We start from the raw sequence: 20,414 nt of genomic DNA, 5'->3' as shown, positions 1-20,414 counted from the left end.
AGAGACTCATGCTATTTATACACCATACATAATCCTCATAAGTAAATGAACAGCATTTCCTAAGGCTCCAAATCCTTTCTCCTATTCATCTCTTTTCACTGGTCTCAGCTCTTTCTCTCCATATTTTCCCAGGAGCATAACTATATTTGTTGGAAAGCCCAAGAAAGAGCAGTATTGTGTTCTTAATGACAGAGGCAATTGAGACACTTTTGGAAGAAAACCAGATGGGAGGGCTCTATTTAAGGTCATGCATTTTAATCTCTCACTTTAAAAAATATCCTTTCCAGCTACTTCTCTGAAAACTTATCACAGCCAACATACAAATTAGGAAAATTTATCCAAATGAATCCATTTGAATGCCATATTCATTACTTCTGTTAAAACACACTCAGTAGAACTAGTGTCTCTGAAATACAGGTCACTGGTAAAAAAAAAAAAAGCTGTATCACTATGACAGCTTCAACCATGTGTTGCTTTTATGCTGTATAATTCCTGCTTTATAAATAATAATGCATTGAAGGCCTTAGATGAGAAATCCTATTAGGGAAGATTTAGGAGCCAAAGAATTTTTGTTTATCCTCCTCAGACTGGCATCCTACCTCTTACAAGTTGGGTTTTTTCCCCTGGGCTCTTGCTGAAAGCTTCTTTTAGAAGATTTAAACAGTTAAATGAGGTTCAATTAAATACTGAACGTCTTGATCAAAAAATACTTATTTGAATATGTACTTTGGGGTCTCTCTGGAAAAGAAAGTGTGTGTAGGAGGAGCTGGAAGGAAACATTTTAGCTTTCATGCTTGAATATTAACTGTGCATTTGAAAAACACTTTCTTTTAAAATAAACATGTCTATTTATAAATATGCTTTGGACTTCTGACAAGTAGCAGCTTATGGGTCTGATTCTGAGCTTTTGTACCTGTGCAACAGCCTCCAAAGTGTCCATGTGCAGGAAGGAACAAAAACAGGCAGATAAATTGTTCTGATAGATGAGATTGAAACTGCTTTCTACACACTTAATTATTTTCAAAGGAAGTCAGAAAAGGCATTTTATGAGAAAAGGAGCTGAAACTGAAACATTGACCATGCTTAGGAAGACAATAATCTGATTTTTCAGCCCTGCTTCTAATCAATCTCATGCTCTTGTGTCTTCTACAAGCTGCATTACCTCATCTGCTGTGCTCTGGGTTAGCAAAGGATGAGAGTGCTTCTGGGTTTCACCTTTGGAAGTGCCTGCCAGGGCTGCTTTATGGCTCCCTCATTTCTCTGCCATCCAGCCCTGCTTAGCAGAGGATGGGAGAGAAATAGAACTGCTGAGACTCAGCTTGAGTGCTGGTAATGAGGGGAAATGTTACATAAGAGATTAGCACTATTATTGTTCATTCCAGAGATCAATTTAATAATTAATTACTTTACAGGAGACAAATCTTGGATTTCATTTGCTTGTTGAAAAATTCCTTTTTTTTTTAAACTCATTTCCCAGGTTCCTTTGATAAAAATTCAAAGAGGCACTACTAAGAGCACATATTGCTTGCTATTGTGATCTGAGGGCTCAGTTATAGGATAAAAAATAACACTGTCAGTACCCTGAGGGCACTAACCACTCGTGATCATCCTGAGCAGCATCACCTGGGGCCTCCACCACCCCTTCTGCCCACAGGTGCAGGAGCATCAGTTAAACACAGGCCTGATGACCCAAACCCCTATGCTCCTTTCTGCACCCTGCCTGAACTCCCTAAATGTCAGCCCCATCTCATGTGGAGGCTCCTGTAGGAGCAGAGCACCAGCTCAGTTTTTCAGCTGCTCTATCCAGAGAGCCTGAGATAAAGACAATCTTTGTGGTCTTAACTATAGTTCCCTGTGTCTCCACTTGGATTTGTGGTAAGGTTTCATAAAAATGAATGAAGAAGCCAGTGGCTTCTGGATGATGTGAATTGTTGAAGGATGGAGCACAAAGTGGCCAGAGTTGTCTGACACAGCAAGGGGGTTTTTCTGCCAATTTGAAATTTCACGTGGTATATACATTATAGATTATGAACAGCCTGGTTAATGTGAGATTCCTCCACTTGTCTGTAGATGTGAATTGTTTTAAATTTGAGACTTTTTTTTTGTTGTTGGTTTTTGTATTCAGTTCTTTGGAAAGAGTCCTGAGATATCCATTTCCATAGAGGAAAAAATATATTTTCTCACTGGAGTAATTCTCAACCACTGCATCTGGGAACACAGAAAAACAGTGCTCAGAGAGCCTGATATTCTCAGTTCCTTTGTTAGCAACCTGTCAGTGCTAACATTGCTTTAAGAGAGGAGGTTGAAGTTCATGATTTCTTGTTTTCCATAATGCTCTTCTTCTAAGCTTGAAAATTAAATTTTACTCCCCTCTGATTTTTCCTTCTTCCTTTCTATTTGCTGAGAACTTAGTTTTGCTATTGTAAATTGAATATGAAATTGGATTTAGCTGAAATAGCTGTTCAGGGTTTAAATAAAATGGAAATGTTTTGTACCTTCGGGACTGTCTCTGATAAAGACAGGATTAAAAGAGGTTAAATATAAGTTGCTTAAACTACCCCATGAAGGTTTCATAAATGCTTGAAAACATGTAGTAGCTCTGAAATTTTTGAAAAGATGCATCAGTAGCTCCTGGAAAATTACTTTTCTAATAACTATACAGGAAAAATATTTGGTGGGAGGTCCCCTAGACTGGCAGCTGAATGCCTTCATTAAAAGGTAATGGTTGTGAGGTTTTTTTGCAAAAAGTCACTGACTGCTTTGTCAGTTCTGTACCTGATTATTTGTGTTCTTTCTGAAGTTACCTTGGCCCACAGTTACTCTATTTAGAAAATGGCAATAAAAACGCAGTAAGAAATAAACAGCTATTACACTTCTAGAGAAGTTCAGGGCCATTTTGTTCACCTCCCCCTCCCTGCTTGAAATAATAAGGCAATCAGCTGAGTTATTGGTTTCTGACATGCTGCATGCTTTCCCTAACTGGTACCATTTATTCCTCTGATTGAACAAGAACCTCTTTCATTTTTCACAGGAAGACTTTCCTTTTGGGTGAGTGCATATTCTTCAGTGGGGTACAGTAACAACTGGGCTAATTTAAAAATATCTAGCTTGACAACCAGCAGCCATCTGTCTTTGGCACCACAAAGATGTATTTTGAAAGGGTCAATTTAGTCTGTGGGGAGTTCTAATATTATTGGTTCCCAGTTAAAACTGCCTTGAGAATCTCTCTGCATTACACTGCAGTCTGTGGACTGCACATAAACTGGTGGCAAATTGTTTTCATGCTGTATTCTATGACTCTGCCAATGGATCTGTACAATCAGAAACCATATGAGATAAGCAATCAATTAAATGGCCTTATCAGTTAAAAAATTTGATTGGCTTTTAAAATTTTTCTTGATAAATTTAGGAGAATATTGTCCTGTCCTAAGAGTGGCGCCTCTCTAATGAGGCATTAAGGAGTAGAGGAAAAGGCTGCACAGGAGAGGATAATGATTCTGGTGTAAAGAACAACACAGTAAGTAAATGTCTGAATTCTGAAATGCCCCAAGGAATAGCTCAGTGAGCCTTCATCATGAGAAAGGGAAGCATCACCCTGCTGAGCCTTTTTGACAAGGAAATGATTAGCAAAATCCCATGACCACAGTTAATCTCTACCTCAGCTCTCAGGTGCATCAAGCCTCAGATGAGGAGCCCATCAGAGCAAATGCTGCTTTAATTGAGGGTGTTAACACTGAACACATTTAGTGCCAGCCCTGTGTTAGCACACACTAAGGGGTATCTAATACAAACTGCAAGGACCTTGCTGGTGGGTATTGGGGCAAGTAAAGGTTTCCTGGGCTGGAAAAGGAGATGAAAACCAAACTCAGTGAAGGTTTTAAATTTCAAATATTGAATGGAATAAAATACTGTTAATTTCAGCCAGAGGAGAACTTCCTGCTGATGATAATGGACACTGAATTTTATTCTAATTTTTCTGCTCTGATGCAGGTTTAGCTGATTTTTATATTTGCCTGACTCTAAAATGCAAATCAGGAACACAGTGCTAGCAAATTTGGAGCATTGCAGTCCCCATTTATAGGGAGCTTCCTCTTCCAAACACTTTTGGAGAATGCACAAGAGATTTAAAAAATAACACAGTCCATTTTAAGAGGTAGATAGAAAATCATATGCGAGTAAAACTTGGAGCAATAGGGGCTCATTTCTCTGACAGACCAGCTTAACAGCACTAGGGACAATATATTTTAAAAGCAGCTGAACCAGCACAGGTTGCACTTGCAGTCTTTTCCCTTTGCATATGCAAGGGCATAATTAGATGCTTACAATGCATTTTGGATTTGCACAATTGAGCAGCCCTACACGTGTATCTGGACTGCCAGCCTCCATGTGGAAATGGTTTGCCTATTGCAGCCATTTCATGTTTAAAAGTAGCCACAAACACACACATGCACAAAAGAACTCCATCAGTGCTCATTACAGAGTATTGTGTCCATTGGCACAGATGGAAAACCTGCATGGGGAGGATGTCAGCATATTAATTCCTGAGAACCAAAGGCTGTAAATTCAAAATGCGGATTTGATCACTGGAAAGGATTTGGAAAGGCAGAGTTTGCAAAGTACTGTCACTGTTTCCAGTGCCCTGTTAGGCACAGGGTCTCAGGTACACCTGCAGGCTGTCCCAGCAAAAGGAAACTGGGATCTGTTTCAATCCTGCATGCTGACTTCAAGCACCCTAATTAGGCACTCAACAGTAGGGCTTGTTGCTAATAACTCAGCTGGCTCTCCTGTGTGTTGAATGGGTTTGTTACTGGAATTTTATTTGCTTTAAGTACTAAGTGTAATTTAGCATAAGATATAGGTATAATATTTATTGAGGAGAACTAACCAAGAAATGCAAATAATTGCTAGTAATGTGTGAGAGTCAAATCCAACAACAGTATCTGAAAAATAGGTTTTGATCCATTACAATTTGTCCAGCAAATAGAACAAATAATTATGACAATTTCTACCATATGGGAAGAAAACAGAACAAAATACCTTTGTGTTTTGAAGACATTCTGCTTGTCCTTCCTTTGATATGAGACTTCAGAAGGGCTCTTGCTTTGGTGTCTGTGGATAACGTGCTGTAGCTTCTGCTTTGTGTTCTCTCACAAACTTCTGAAGCTGCAAAGAGGAAAGAGTGGGAAATGAGAAGATGCAAACAGAAAATGCAGCCAGCAATGTATTTCACAGCAGAACGTGGGACTGTTACATTTCACCTTTGTATCTTTTGCAGGAGGAATTGGGTGCCTTGGTTATGACAGAGGGCAGACACGGAAATGTCTTGATGCAGTGGAGATTTATAACCCTGATGGAGACTTCTGGAGGGATGGACCCCCTATGCCTTCTCCCCTCCTCTCCTTACGAACCAACTCCACCAGTGCAGGCTGCGTGGAAGGGAAGCTGTACCTCTGTGGAGGATTTCATGGAGCAGGTACTAAAATGAGTCCAGCATTCTATGTGTAGTTAAAATCAGTTTCACTGGGCACAGACTGACCTGATGAGTGATCAGCCCTATCAGATGGCCCTGGTATGCCCTGGAGTCATAGACCTGATTCTGCACTTTGGACTGCCCCCTTCTAATGTCAACATGAATTGGGTTCTGTTTGACTTTTGCTTTTTCCCTTAACAAAACACAAAAATTTAAGGATGTTTCTGATCTGTTTCTAAACCTGTCCAAATCTAAAACCTCAGCAGAATTATTCTGGATTTATATTTAGAGTTACAGAAATGAGGAGCTTAGTGTTTTATGGACATTAGAGAACTTGGGCATATTTGTTGAAGATTAAGGCCCTGTCCATCAGTCCTTAGCTATGTTATCTCACACTGTCTGCTTACTTACATGCTTTTTGTAATCAATGTTGAAAAATCTTGTGTACTTAATGAGGACCCTGGGTTGGGAACTGAGATACAAAAAGACTGAAGCTCCAGATCAAGTGATTTTAAATAATCTTAGCCCCAGGGACACCTTTCTTCTTTTAAGTCTTTTTCCTTCCAACTTTGCTTAGCTTTATCTAGATCTCCAGTGCATATAACCTATTTTTTTTCATTATAAATGCAAAGGATTGCAAAACAAGCACACTTAAATGATTCTGCTACATAGAGCTGCCACCCCAAATTCCTTTCTAGGAGAAAGCAATAGCACAGATAGCAAGAGCAGTTATCCACTGCTAATAAATATCATGTCAGCCCCACTGTTGACCAGGAATAGTGGTATCGCTGGGAGACCTGTCCTTCTCATTACAGTTTTACTTGTTTAACAACCTCTAAACTTAAATCTACTCTTATTTTAGAATGATGATTTTCATCAGCTAGTTCACAACTTGCCTCCTGCTTTCATTTGCTACTGTTTGAGGAAGCTGCTTCCTGAAAAGAATTGTTGGGCGTGTTCTCATGTCATCTCTTATGGAAGTTCTGTGACGTCAGAGAAATTTTGCTTATCACAAATCTGTGTTTCCATAGCAAACCTTGTGCCATTCTAGTTGTGTTCTTTCTCAGCAACATTATGAAAGAGCCTAAAGTTAGTGGGTAAAAATTTCAAAAGGCTAATCATGGGAAGTGGTTGAGTCACCATCCCTGGAGGGAGATAAAAGATGTGTGGATGAGGAGCTTGGGTACGTGGTTTAGTGGTGGGCTTGGCAGTGCTGGGTTAATGGTTGGACTGGATGATCTTAAAGGTCTTTTTCACCCTAAACAATTTGATGACTCTATGATCATTAACAGTGAAAAATGAAGCAATTTTTTTCCAGATGACTAACAGATTAATAAGAGATTTTCTGACTAGTGTAACTTCAGAGCCATAAAAAACACTTTCTGTACAATGCCACCACGTTCTGTCACTGAGTCATGTATAGAGAGTGGTTGTTTTGGGAGAGGCTGAAAGTCCTCCTGTGGATTTCAAGAAGGCTGTCTTTTGTATATTTGTATAATGCCAGCTCAATGGGGTCCTGATTCCTCCTCTACTATTGCAATCTGTATCATTATGTATAGAACTCCTTTGTACTAATAGTGTTATTTAGATTGGAAAACAAGAAGTCAAAGTTAGAAAATGCCAGTTTTGCAGCTACCTGTGCAACCTGAATTCTGACCCCCTACATGTGCATTCTGTGCACCAGTACAGAAGTAGTGTGTAGTTGTGCTGCTAGGCAGTTATTAACAAGGCAGCCTAAATAAGAGTCTCACTGTCAAATCAAGTGTAACCACATAGTTTAGGAGTTGAGAGGAACCTGTGCCTTAAACACAGGCTTCTTAATGTGACTTTGAAGTTAGTACAGGAAAAGGGTTTTCTAAGTGGTCACAGCAATAACAGCTTCTGGCTACAGCATCAAGACAAGGATGGGCAGAGGCCGTGAGCTGAGGGTGGAGATGTCACCTGGCTGGCCTCTCTCCCTGGCCACATGTTCTCTGCATGCTGGAAAGGGCTCTTGCCTGATGAAGAGAGGGTTATTACTCTTTGGAGTGAGAGAGGGTTATTACTGCCACTTGGGAGCTTGGAGAGGGTGACTTGACCCTGCACTTTCACAATTACAGCTGCTCAGCAGCTTCAAGGTACAGAACAGCATGTGCTTCTGCTGCTTTAGTAGAAGATAGTACTATTTTAGAATGTGTTTGTTTGGTTTTGGTCCTTGGGCTTCTTTGGGCATGTCACTTTGGTTTTTGTGAGGGATGTGACTGAAAGAGGATATTCCAATTTTACAAAACATAGTAATTTATTTTCATCCAGCTTGTTCCAAGAACTCCAACTGGAAGCACAGCTGTAGTCTTTGGGTTTTCTGCCTGCTGAATGCCAAAGGACTGCTGTGATCATTCAAAAATAAGCATAGCAAAATAAAAAAAAGGAAAATAAGCCAAAATCACTGCTGCAATTGAAGTCTTAGCCTATAGGGCTGAAATTAACCTCCTATATAGTATAGATCTGTCCCAGTCTCTTCAGCCTTCACTTGCCTTTGCATTTGCTTAAACCCACTCTTGATCCAGCAGGAAGTTGACCTGGTAAAGACATTGTTTCATGTTAATTCTTGACTGGTATGTGTCATGCTCTCTATGCTTTCCTGCATGTGTATGGACCTAAGTGGATCATTAGAGCCCAGAGATGCTGTAGCCAAAGCTGAAAAGCAGTTGTTAACTGCTTAAAGGGCCCTAAATTTGGAAGAAAGGATAAGTACTGCTCACCTACCGTCTTTTCTGAGTCCCATGTGACAACTGAAGTTTTGTGATGGCAGAATTCCCATTCCATATGTATTGCCTGTCACAAATCCTTGTCTGCCTGAAGGGAAGACAAATGATGCAGCCCTAACATCATTCCCAGGAGAAAATGAAGAAAAACTGCAGCTACTCTAGAGGGAAGTCAGCTTGGTCAGATGACAGTAGCAATAGGAGTCCTCCTAGCAGATGAGTGAACTCCAAAATGTGTTCAAGCTCCTGCTGAACTGCAAGGAATATTTTTCAATGTTGAGATATCTTGGTAATGCTTGTAAGGTTTCCCCTGCTGAGGCTTGCTCAAGTTGGAAGCTTGTTCAAAGCTGGCCATGGAAGAGGAAAGGGGATTAATTCAGCTGAAGCTCAGACACTTCTCTGCAGTGCCTACACGAAGACCTTGGTAACCCTGGGCTCCCTGCAGCAGATGGAGAACCACAGACACTTCAGAGGGAGATTCAGATCCTTGGTGCTTTATATCTGCTCTGAAGGAGCAGAAAGAAATTCAGAATTCAGAGGAGCTCTCCTTCTCTTAAAGCTTCATGTTTAAATCAGGATGTGAGGGATTCTAACTTGGCTTACCTAGGGCAAACACATCAGAACTTGGTGTCTGGTTTGATGGTGCAAACATCTGAGAGACCTCTGTATTGTTACCATTAGCTGATTGAGGTGTGTTTTTACAGCTATAAGTACCCAAAAAACACACTTCTTGTTTTGAATCTGTCTCCTCCTTAGTGAGACTTGCAAAACTTCATCTGTTGTCCAGTTGTTTATACAAATTAGCTCATTTTCTACTAAAGCTTCTATGGTAAACAGGAGCCATTAACCTGCTTGTCTAGTCTCCAGCTCATGAAGCCTTGTGTCACAAATGTCATTTTCTAGCACTGTTATGGCATTCATCAAGATAATCACACATGTTTTAATATTTTTTTCATTATTTTATAGTTCAGTGCAGAGTGAAAACATTACCCCAAGTATGAATACTCAGCAGGGCTCAGTGTGCAACAGCCAGCCAGATTTCTGCTAAAATACTGCCACAATTCCTGCTGTAACTGTGGATTTAATCCAGCCTTTGCAGCCTGGCTGTACAGTGTTCTTGTTGATGTGTTTTATTTTCTTTTCATTGAACAAAAACCTGTCAAGCTGCACAGGTTGACAGCTACTGACATCAGCCTGTGCCCAGCAGAAGCAGCCTCATTAGTGAGGCTCTCTGATGGAGGGGGGAGCAGTTCTTCAGGTATGCAGGATTACACCCTTATAAAATGCCTGCCAGATCAGGTTCCCTTTCTTTTTGACTGCTTCTGAGCATTAGAAATATTTTTCTGGTGAGAGTAATAAAAGAAAAGGTGTGTGCTTGCTTACTGGGACCATGTCATCTACTGTCATTGTCACTTGTAGCCTGTATCTGGTGCCTGGGGATTGTAGCTTTAGTTTCAGGCTATAGGTGTTGGTCCAGCTGTCTGGGAACTGAAATCCAGAGCTGAGTTATTGTTGTTTTGGTTTTTTTTTAATTCAAAGCATCCTGGCTGTATCAGTGATAGTGTGGCCAGCAGGACCAGGGCAGTGATTGTCCCCCTGTTCTGGGCACTGCTGAGGCCACAGCTCAAATCCTGGGTTCAGTTTTGGGCCCCTCACTACACAAAGACATTGAGGGGCTGGAGTGTGTCCAGAGAAGGGCGAGGGAGCTGGGGAAGGGCTGGAGCACAAACCTCCTCGGGACTGGCTGGGGGTGTTTAGCTGGAGAAAAGGAGGCTCAGGGGGGAGCTTATGGATCTGAAAGGAGATTGTAGCTGGGGCGGGGTGGTCAGTCTCTTCTCCCAGGTGTAACAAGTGACAGGACAAGAGGAATCAGCCTCAAGTTGCACCTGGGAAGGTTTAGATTGGGTATTAAGGAAAATTTCTTCACTAAAAGCTCTGTCAAGCACCGGAATGGGCTGCCTAGGTCAGCGGTGGAATCACCATTCCTGGAGGTGTTTAAAAGCCATGTAGTTGTGGCACTGAGGGAAGTGAGTTAGGGGTAGCTTGACAGTGCTGAGTTAATGGTTGGACTTGGTGATCTTAGAGACCTCTTCCAAATGAAATAATTCTATGATGTTAATTAAAATGCCACCTTTACCGTGATACTGCCATCCATGTGACATCAGCTGATCTGTAAAGTACAGGTACAAGCACCTCAATGCAAATTATGAAATGTTTAATAGATCTGCTCTTAGCAGCACATATCCCCTGAAAGGTTTCATAATTTCATCAGGTAATGGGGCTTTTTGTGGAACTGTCTGTCTCTGAACTGGCAGTTTTGCCATCTCCCTCCTGTGTAGCTTAGAGCAGAGGAGGTGAATGTACTTCCCTAACATGTATGTTGAAAATTTCTGTATTGTGTGTAGTTTCATGTGCTACCAGAGCTGCTTAATCCAGTTTTATTTACTTACTCATATCAAGTAGAAATAAATTTTTCTCTTGAATAGTGTTACAGCTGGAGAAGGGGAGAAATATCTATGAAATAGACATGCAAGAATCTTAATTATTTTGTGCTTGCAACTGTTACCCAGGATAGGTGACAGTGATACAGAGTCCTACTACTTGTGTTAATTTTGATTCTTAAAAAAAAATCAAAACAAACAACCAAAAACTTACAATGGATTAATTTTCTAGTCTATTCTTCCTCATTTACATAATCTGCAATCCATGCATTGAAATACAAGCAGCTCTGCTTGCAGCAGTGCAGAACTGTGTAGGAGTTACTATATTCCAGCTGAGCTAATGAGTTTTTATCTCCACACTGCCCACTCCTAATAGCAGACTAACTTAATAGTTATTTATTTTGACTAATCTCCCATGGAAGCTGTTCCCCTTAGTCTCCTCCATTATGTGATTTAGATGGAGAGTCATTCTACTGCTTGTTTTTTATTATAGTGGTTATGGAACATTACTGGAATTAAATATAGACATATTAAGGAGTCTGGCACAGTAAATACTGCACTTGTGAAGCTTGGGGGTTGAGAGATTGGAACAAAACCTGGTTCTCCAGCACCTTCCCATGTTCCCAGCTAAATAAAGCAGAGGTTCAAACCCCGGGCTGCTTATCTGCAGCACTGTTTGTTTCCCTCTGTTAAAATTTAGTGTGCACAGATGAATAATTAAAGTTCTCCTGCCCACAGTTGTTGGGCAGTTCCACCAATGGAAGAGATCCAGGGCCCTTGCATTTTGCTCAGCACAGGGCTGCAGGCAGTGCCATGGCTCTGCAGCTCACAGCCACATCCACCCCAAAAAATGCAGCCTGACCTTTCACCAAATTCTCCCCCAGCACCAGCATGAGCTGCTGCCACTGGGAGAGACCTCTGCAAATGCTGCCTGCCCAGGGAGGGCTGCTCATCTACCCTGCTCATTAGCTGGAAATGTGCTGCCATAAATGAGGCCAAATCAGGTCAGGGGAATTGCTGGGCAGCAGCACCTGCTCATTTCACATCTAAATTTGACCTTCTCACTCTCTGGAAGTGGTATTAGCTATTCAGTCCTGCTTCTTACTGAGGTTCATTTATTGTTTATAAAGGGTTAATGAATGATTAATAGGTATTTTAATGCATTTTAATTAATTGCTGAAAAGGTCAATAGGTTGTTTAGAAACATGGCTTGTAGCCATGTATGACATCAACTGTGTTCAAAACTGTCATGCACAGTCTAAACATGTTTTATATCTTCTATAAATTATATATGAACCTATTGTAAGGCATTTAGAAACAGTATTTCAGGATGGGCTGAGCCAAACAGTTCTTACTCTGATTTGCTGGTTTTACCTATATAAATTCATATTGCATTGACTCTCTGCCTCTGTAACTTGTGATCCTGCTATCACCTGCTTGTAAGCCTGTGCCTGAAAGAGGCTTTGGCCATGAAAAGAAGGAAAGATTTTAAAAGCTTGAGCAGCTGGGTCAGTCCCAAGGATAAGCAACTGAATTAGGAGCTCCCTTCTGTAGACCAGCCCATTCTTTATACATATATTTAATTTTAGTATCCATTGATTTGTGAGTGAATGGGTGGCTCGTGAATCTATGGTCCTGAAGAATTGCCCAGCAGATCAGGATGAGAGAGAACCTATCTGTGAGAAGGAATATCTTACCTTACTCCATGCAGGTGCTGGGCAAACAGCAAGCTGCCAGAGTGGTGAATTGAAGCCCCCACCTTCCTCCCAGCTTTGGGTGTGTCTGGTGGGATGCACCTGGCCAGCCTTAAGCAGCCCAGCCAAGCTCCCTCTCCTGTGGATTCTCTGCCTGCTCCTGCCCACAGGCACAGATGATGGATGGCCCTGACCTCCTGAGGGTGCTGCCTGTGTCTCACTGGTGGAGATAGGGAGCAGCTCACACACAAATGGGATTGAAGGCCACAGACTTGATGAACTTATTATTTTTCCTACTGCAAATGAGGAGCCAGGACATCTGGTAGTAATGATCTAAATGCACTTCTATCCCATTGCTACACAAATATGAATTCCCAGGTCACCTAACTCCACCTCATGTAATTATGAAAGCAGCTATTAGTGGTGAGGAAGATAAGTAGCAGAGGCTAGTCCCATGTGTTTGAAATCATTCTCTGGTACAGATAATGGCATGAAAAAGCAGGTGCAAACCAGCACTGGAGGCTGAGCTGCTCCAAGGCAGCTCTGGGTGGCTGTTTGGTGTCAAGAGCTGGGCAAACAAGTGAAAGAAACACCTGAGTAAATATTTCAAGGACTGTTGAATTGGCAAGCACCTTGTGATATTCAGGTGCTTTTTTTCCATGACAGGAGCAGAGCAGACAGCAGTCCAACTGCCACAGGTGTTTAGTGTCTTTTTTGAAAAAAAGTATTTATATAAATTGATCTATGGCAAAAGAATACAGCACATATTAGGAACCTTCAAACTGGAAAGGAAAAAAGGTGGTATCAGCCTGAGAAACACCATCAGGAGGAGCTCAGACAAGTGGCCTGTGTGAGGATGTCCTGGGGCACAGAGCTCCAGGACAGATGGGACACTGAGGCTTTTCCCAGCACACAAGGTGGCCCTGCTCTGGATGAAGTTGCTGAGGTGCTGCTGGCCACCTAACAGTGTGTCAGTGTGGCTCTGTCACTGCTGGAAGGCAGGGGAACTTGTCCCAGAATGCTTTATTTGTTGTTGTTATCTTTGCACTGATGCAGAGGCATCATGACTTGAGGCTGGGCACCTGCTCTCAGTCTCCACCACTCTGCTTCCTCATTCCTGTGCTGGAGGAAATCTCCCAGCTGATATCATTGGGCTTCTGCAAGAAACAATGAAATATCAACCACATTTCAGCAAACTTGCCATAGATTTCACTCCAGTGAATGGAAATTCAGAATGATTTTTTTTTTAAAGTTCAATCCTCTGGACAATGAGTAGACTACAGCAGAAAGAATTTATTTATCTCAGCTTACAAATGTAATAGCTGTGTGGTTAGTAGTCCTGAACAGAGTATGGATTTTCTACCTGCTAAGCATATTGCTTAATTCTTCTACATCTTCCTCCCTTAAGTCCTCCCAACTCAAAACCTGACAATTGTACCTGAATTTTCAGTTACAAATGAGAAAGAGAAAGAAAGGTCCAAAAAAAGTGGTAATAAATACTATTGTCATGTGGAAAGTTGTTCTTTCATTCCCAGCCTCCAAATCACAATTGGAATGTGGTAAAAAAAAAAATCCATCAAAACACCCACAAAGAAACAAAACCCAACAAAGCAAAAAAACCCAAAAAACAAAACAAAAAACCGACAACAACAAAACAGATGAAAGAGCAGATGAAATATTTATGTTGCCTGCAGTCATACTGTGTGTCTTTCCAAGAATCGTTCATCCTGATTTATGTTCACTCCTGATTCAAATGGCATGAGAAAACTTATGGCATAAAACGAAGTCTGGCCATATTTGGGGAGTGAGTCACAAACCTTTCCAAGAAAAAACATGATTGTGTATATGGAAGGCAGGCAATCACTTACTGAAAATTAATATTTTTGTTCATTTTCTTCCTGCACATTCAAAGAAAAAAATAATGTGAAAAAGTGTTTTGTTTGCAGACCAGAATATAAAAGTTAATCTTAAAACTAATTTTGCTTTGACTACTGTATTTGTATATATAAAATACAGTTTTAAAAGTCATAAATTGAACATTTTCAGGTGTAATTTAAGTCTTGTCACTGGGAAGAGATGGATTTCCAGGGTCACTGTTAACCTTCAGTCTGGACTTGTACATCAAGAAGGCAAAACTGTACCCAAAGAGTTCTGACTCTTTAACACACCACAATTTCTGGTGGGGATTAAGTTATCCTGGGATTAATGATCCCTTTGCTGGTTTAGCCTCTTTCTTTCCTGAGTATGAATAAATCACTGTTTTACTGCTAGAAAAGGATCTGCATCAGGGTTAGGTTTGTACAATTGGAATAATTCTAATCTAAAGTGGTTTAAATCCTGTGCAGAAAAACACAGTGTAAGAAAGTTTCTTAAAACTTCTCATGGTTAAACAAGAACATGCAGAAAACAATGCCTCATTTTGTAGAAATAAAATGAGTGAAACCCTTTCATTAGGGGAGGTGATTGTCTGGTGAGGCAGAATAATGCAGTGAGGACAGAGAGTTGTGTGGGGTGGCTTTTTAAAAAGTAATCTCTGCAATACAGCCAATTGCATTTTGTAGGTGTCACATGATTCTCCTGTGAGCAGAATAATCTGCTATGATCTTGCCTTTTTAAAATTGCAATTAAATAAGGCAAATCAATGAAGAAGAATTAGGAATTATTTGTACCTTCAGGCTGTTTATTGGGATTAAAGCCCAAATCCAGCATTACAGACTGGAATCAAAGGTGCTATTCTCTTTGGAAAGCACCACCTTTTCTGTTGTTTTTACCAAGAAAAAATAAGATTAAAAGAAGGCTTGAAAACTGAAGGTTTTCATCTCATTTCTCTTTTAAATAGAAAAGGTGTAATTTTTTTTCTGAAGTATGACTATTTTGAGCAGTGCTTTGCCTCACATGAACTTTCTCATCTAAAGGCTGCTGCTTAATTTCCTTTAAACAAGATAAGACTAGAGAAGTTATTGCTTCCCTTGACTCTTTTTATCTCCCAAGGGTTAACAGTTAACTAACACTGCTTATGCTGCAAAGCAGAATTTCTAGTGTGGAACAAAACCAGTCAGAATATCCCACAGAAAAGGGAAACAAGGGACATAAAGGTTGAGAGTCACCCAGGTCAGGAAAAAACACAGCAAGGCTTGTAAAGAAGGGTTGCTGAACCTGCCTTTGATGTTTTAATTATGAATTCCTTTTCTGAAGTGTTGCAATCACTCACAGAATGTCTTGGTTCCAGCATTTGATTATTTTTCCTGTGTTTGTCTCATTTTTGTCATCATCCATGCCAAAGAAAATCCAGGCATAAAAATTTATTGCATAAAAGAGATTATCTAATAAAAAACCACAGAGACAGGAGCCTCCTGTGTCACAGCTTTGGTCTGCTTGTGCTCCTGCATTTGCCTCAGGAAAAACCTCTTCACTCTTGCAGGGTCATACAGGAGTTTGCTGGTAGTGGCACATGTTATTTGTTTGCTCTTTCAGTTGTGTCTTCTCTCTTCACATGTAAATGGCTTTTTCAGCAGTTTGCTGTCTTCTGTCTTGAATGGCTGCAGTCTTCCAAGGTATTATTATCCTCCTGTAAAGTCTAGGTTCAATAAGCAATCCATCCTAACCTGTTTCACAAAAAGGAATGGAACAAAGAGTGTTCAGATGAGACTCTATCCTGCAATCTCACTCAAAGCTCCTGGGGAGTAAGCTTGTGGACATCCATGAGAGTCCCAGAGGTCTGGCTTTGGACCAACAAAAATTACACCACAATAAATTGTGACATAACAGGGGGGAAATGAGAGCAGGTTGTGGAAGCTGGGGCAGAAAAGCTGTGCTGCCCTCCTGTATCCAGATGAAAGAGGGTGATGGTGAATGGGTGGTGAGTGGATTCCTTAGATAAGCACGACAAAAATGTGCAGAAATGTCCACAAAACTTGTGCAACATCCACAGATCTCATGCATATTCAGGATCTGCTGAAAACAGAACTGTCCTGTACCCACTCAGCAAGGAGCCATTCCTGGGAGGAGAAGTCTTGTTTCCATCATCCCCACATTCCAAAGCTCCTCCCTGCAGGGGAGCCTGGGGGGCTTTAAATCCCACCACACTGCATCATTATAACATCAACACCAATTTTGTATGGAACCCAAACCATGCCAGCACTGTCCTGGGGCACTCAACCCCCAGAGCTGCTGTCCCCTGGAGAAATATGTGGTCTGTTTCCAACATGAAAAACAATCTGTGTCTCTGGGTGCTCTTCTGCTTTCATTCTTTTGCCCTTCTTCAATCCTTTAGTGTCAGTTGCACATAAGGGCAGTGCCCAAACCATGAGGTGCAATTGATAGGTGTGAGATAGGGCTGTTGCTGGGGGTTGGTTTTTATTAAAAAGTTCCTATAAGGGATAGCTGAATGGGAATCTCACTCTGGAGCCTGTAAATTTTATCCTGTCACCAGTCTATTGAGACTCAATAAAACAGCATTGAGCATTCAATGTTTCTTGCTATGATTGTTCTTATCCTGGTACCCTTGAAGTGTCTGTTCTTGGAAGTCTTAGACCTGGCTTTTAATACATCTTCCCCAAGGCTCATCTGACAACAAAGCACATGCATGTCCTCAGCTCAAAATAAGGAAAACTTAGGCTAAAGTTACTTGCTGTGAGAAAGCAACTTTAAGATGAAAAGAAAAAGTGAGCAGAAATTAAAGATGTTTTATTTTTAAGAAAGGTTGGCTATGAGTAACAATTGTTGCAGAGCTCAGGACTGTTGTTAGCAAAGGAAGGGTTTGTAGTCTTGTAAGAATTTTAATATAGCACTGCTGGTTCTCTGCTTCATGGTGATTCTTTATGTTTTGTTTGTAAAAAGCTTCTTGTCTGGAGATTGGCTGTGATTTAATGGCATTCTTCTAACCTGCCTGTCCATGACAAATTCCTCAGCATTTCATTTCAGAACATCTAAAGTGCATCTAGAGCCTTGGGGGCTTTTTCTGTCTTTATTTCTCCCTAAATCACAGGATGTCCAGACTGTGCACTCAAGAAAAGCCATAGTATTGGAGTGCTTCCTGCAGCCTGAGAATAGCATCTTGGCTGGGGCAAAGAAAAGAACACACTGCATGCAGGCATGCTCGTGAACAAGAGGCAACTCTGTCTCTAAAAGATGAGCATCTGACAATTGACTGCAGGATAAACTGCCACCTGCATACTTGTACAAAGATGGAGCACTTGATGCTTTTGTCTCTGCACCTGGCACCCAGAGTGTGAGGAGTGACTGCACTGTGGAGATTTCCATCTGCACTATTTGATTTGCTGCATGTTGACAGTGTCAGTACCACAGAAATTACCTTTTTATTTCCCCTTTCAGAAAGCTCATAATAACAACTGCCCAAACCTCTTGGATCCTGTTTGACTTGCCCCCTGCTGCTGTTGCCTTTGTTTTTCAGCTCGTCACGAAGTGATCACCAAGGAGATCCTGGAGCTGGACACGTGGGAGAACCAGTGGAACGTGGTGGCCACCAACGTCCTCATGCACGACAGTTACGACGTGTGCCTCGTGGCTCGGCTGAACCCACGGGATCTGATCCCTCCTCCTCCAGATTTAGTGAACCAATAGAAGTTCAGGGGCTCTCAGTGCTTCCAGATTCTGCAGAGACTGAAGAATTTGGGGAGACAAATGCTGCATTGGCTCTGGATCACAGCTGGGTCCCACACAGAGGGAAGGGCAATATGTGCTTAAGGACATAATTGCCTTTGAGCTGTGCTTCTCTGATGATGCTTAATTTGATAGTCCTGGTGCTCTGCACTTCTGTGCTTGAAAGCCAAGGCTGTCCAGCCTTTGTGTGTGGCTCTGCATCTTCAGTCTGGCTGTGCAAGCTCCAGTGCTGGGTGAAGCCTGAGCTGCTGGGACTCTTTGCCTGACAGGCACAGTGGCAGCCCAGGGCTCAGCTCAAAGCAGGCACATGGCAGAAAGCTCTAGCCAGCAAAATCCCTCCTTTGCTGTCCATCCCACTTGGATCTACTATCTCCCCAGGAAGCTAAGAAATAGAGTAGGTCAGCTGATGAAAAACAAGTGCCAGACTGTAATTGACTGATGCAAAGGTAAAACATAGAAAAGCCTTTGTTTGAAACAAAATCCCATTAGCCAAGGTCCATTAGCCAAGAACACCAGCTCCTGCAAGCACCATCTAAAGCACAGACACTACAGTCAAGACATCCTGTCTTTGCTAATAGACCTGAACCTGTGCTGGCAGAAAACTAATCCTTTGGCAGCAAATCACAAATGAGTCTTTCAGTAGGGTTGGTAGGCAGTCTCTAGCAAAGACAAGAAGAATCCTAAATTTTCACATAAATCCTATTTATTACAAAGCCTGGTATGACCAGGATCTTAGAGCTCAGTTAGGAAACTTCCCTTGAGAGATGAATAAGGGGACACCAACTAAAAAGTAATAAATGAGACCAGCTCTATCTGCATACCAGCATTGCAGCTACAGGAAAAGGAGAGATATGCTAAACAATAAATGTTTCTATAATAGCTTTAATGGAGGCTAATAAGGCTAATTCTCTACCAACAGAATTGGTTATAATCACAGGGAAGAGGAACAATTCAAACAGTTTTTCTGAAGGCAGTGTTAGTCTTTGTAGGGCTTGTAGACAGTAGGTTAGAATGAAAATTGCTCTCCTATTTGAATTACCAGTAACTATTCATCAGTTCTCTGGTGCCTGCCTTGCAGTGCATCTCTTGCAGACAAGAGAACTGGAAATCTCATGGTGCTCTTGGGCCACAGCTGTAAATGGCAGCATGCTGCAATGCAGACTGCATGCCAGAGGCAAACATAAGACTAAACTATGATATTGTGTGAGAATAATCAGAATAATAATTGCCAGCAAGAAGTGGCTTTTGATAACTACAAAAGCAGCAACAAAAGTGGAACAAAAAAAAAAAAAAAAGGCAAAGAAATGAGGGAGTCCATCAGGTAGTTTACCCATAGTTACTTCCAGGATTTGTATTTTAGAGCATCTCAATTTTCTCTTTCAATCATGTTTCAGGCTGCAAAAATCCCAGCCTTTTTTGTTGCTTTTTTGACTGCAGTGCTCTGCTTATGGCAGAGAGAGATGATGATCCAAAAGCCTTTCCCCAATTTTGACTTGTGTTATTCATTAATTATTCTATAAATATCCAGTGGGAATATTAAGCTGTCATGTAAAAACTCTAAGAAGGAGGAGGACTAATTTTTCCTGATAACTCTTGTAGGACACTGAGGAATGCTCAGACAAGAAGGGATTTGAAGGGAAGAAATTAAGGAAAACAGATAGAAAAGGAGTAAATCCATGAGCCTTACAGCTAATTGCTTGTCTCCCTTTGCATTTCCCATCAGCATGTGTGACACAGCCTAAAGATGTACTCTTGTGTTTGCATAGTTTCTGTATTATTCAGCCATCCTTTTTTCTTTCCATTGCTCATATAGGTTATCATCTGCCTAGAACAGAGTTGTGACAACCATGAACTTCTGAACTACAAATCAGTGACCAGTTCCTAAAATCTCAACCCCTCTGGTCATCAAATGCAGTTGTAGGTGTAAGATCAAGAAGGCAAACTCTGCTTTAATAAATTTTTAACAAAATCAGTAGAAAGTTCTTCCAATCAATAACCATCCAGTACTGGAAATTCTTTGACTTTTGTTGTTACTGTGAAATAAAGGTAATTTTGTTTTAATTTCTCTACAAGGCTCTTAAGGCAGCTGGAAGCAATGCTCTTGAGCATCCATTAAGGGTTTCCTTGTGAAACATCAAATACTGCAACTGTATCTACTGATTTTTCTTTCTTATTTTTTCTTTTTTCTTTTTTTTTTTTTTTGTTGTTGTTGTTGTTTTTTGTTTTTTGTTGTTGTTTTTTTTTGTTTTAAATGGATTTCTTTTGCTCTTTGGTCTCTGCTCTGTGGTCTATTCCTTACAGTCCTTGTGGTTTAAAGCCTGGGTTAATCTACTGGATTTCACTCCCTAAAGGACAGTCTATTTGGAATATTTCAAGGGAAGAAGGGAGATATTTGCAACCTTTTATTAGTAATATTTGACCATGTGTGTGAAACTCAGCTGGC

The 20,414-nt window shown here is 41.0% G+C and overlaps 1 protein-coding gene across 1 annotated transcript in view; it reads left to right on the top strand.

Moving 5' to 3' along the window:
* The window catches only part of KBTBD12 (kelch repeat and BTB domain containing 12), a 55,244-nt gene extending 35,078 nt beyond the window's left edge, over positions 1-20,166 (top strand). The window contains exons 6-7 of the mRNA XM_077184792.1: positions 5,276-5,473; positions 17,763-20,166. Coding sequence (XP_077040907.1) covers positions 5,276-5,473; positions 17,763-17,932 — 368 coding nt within the window. The 3' untranslated portion in view covers positions 17,933-20,166. The remainder of the gene's footprint in view (positions 1-5,275; positions 5,474-17,762) is intronic.
* The last annotated feature ends 248 nt before the right edge of the window (positions 20,167-20,414 follow it).

This window comes from Agelaius phoeniceus, chromosome 11 (genome assembly GCF_051311805.1).
Source record: "Agelaius phoeniceus isolate bAgePho1 chromosome 11, bAgePho1.hap1, whole genome shotgun sequence".
Classification (NCBI taxonomy): Eukaryota; Metazoa; Chordata; class Aves; order Passeriformes; family Icteridae; genus Agelaius; species Agelaius phoeniceus.
This window is presented reverse-complemented; position numbering and strand designations above follow the sequence as displayed.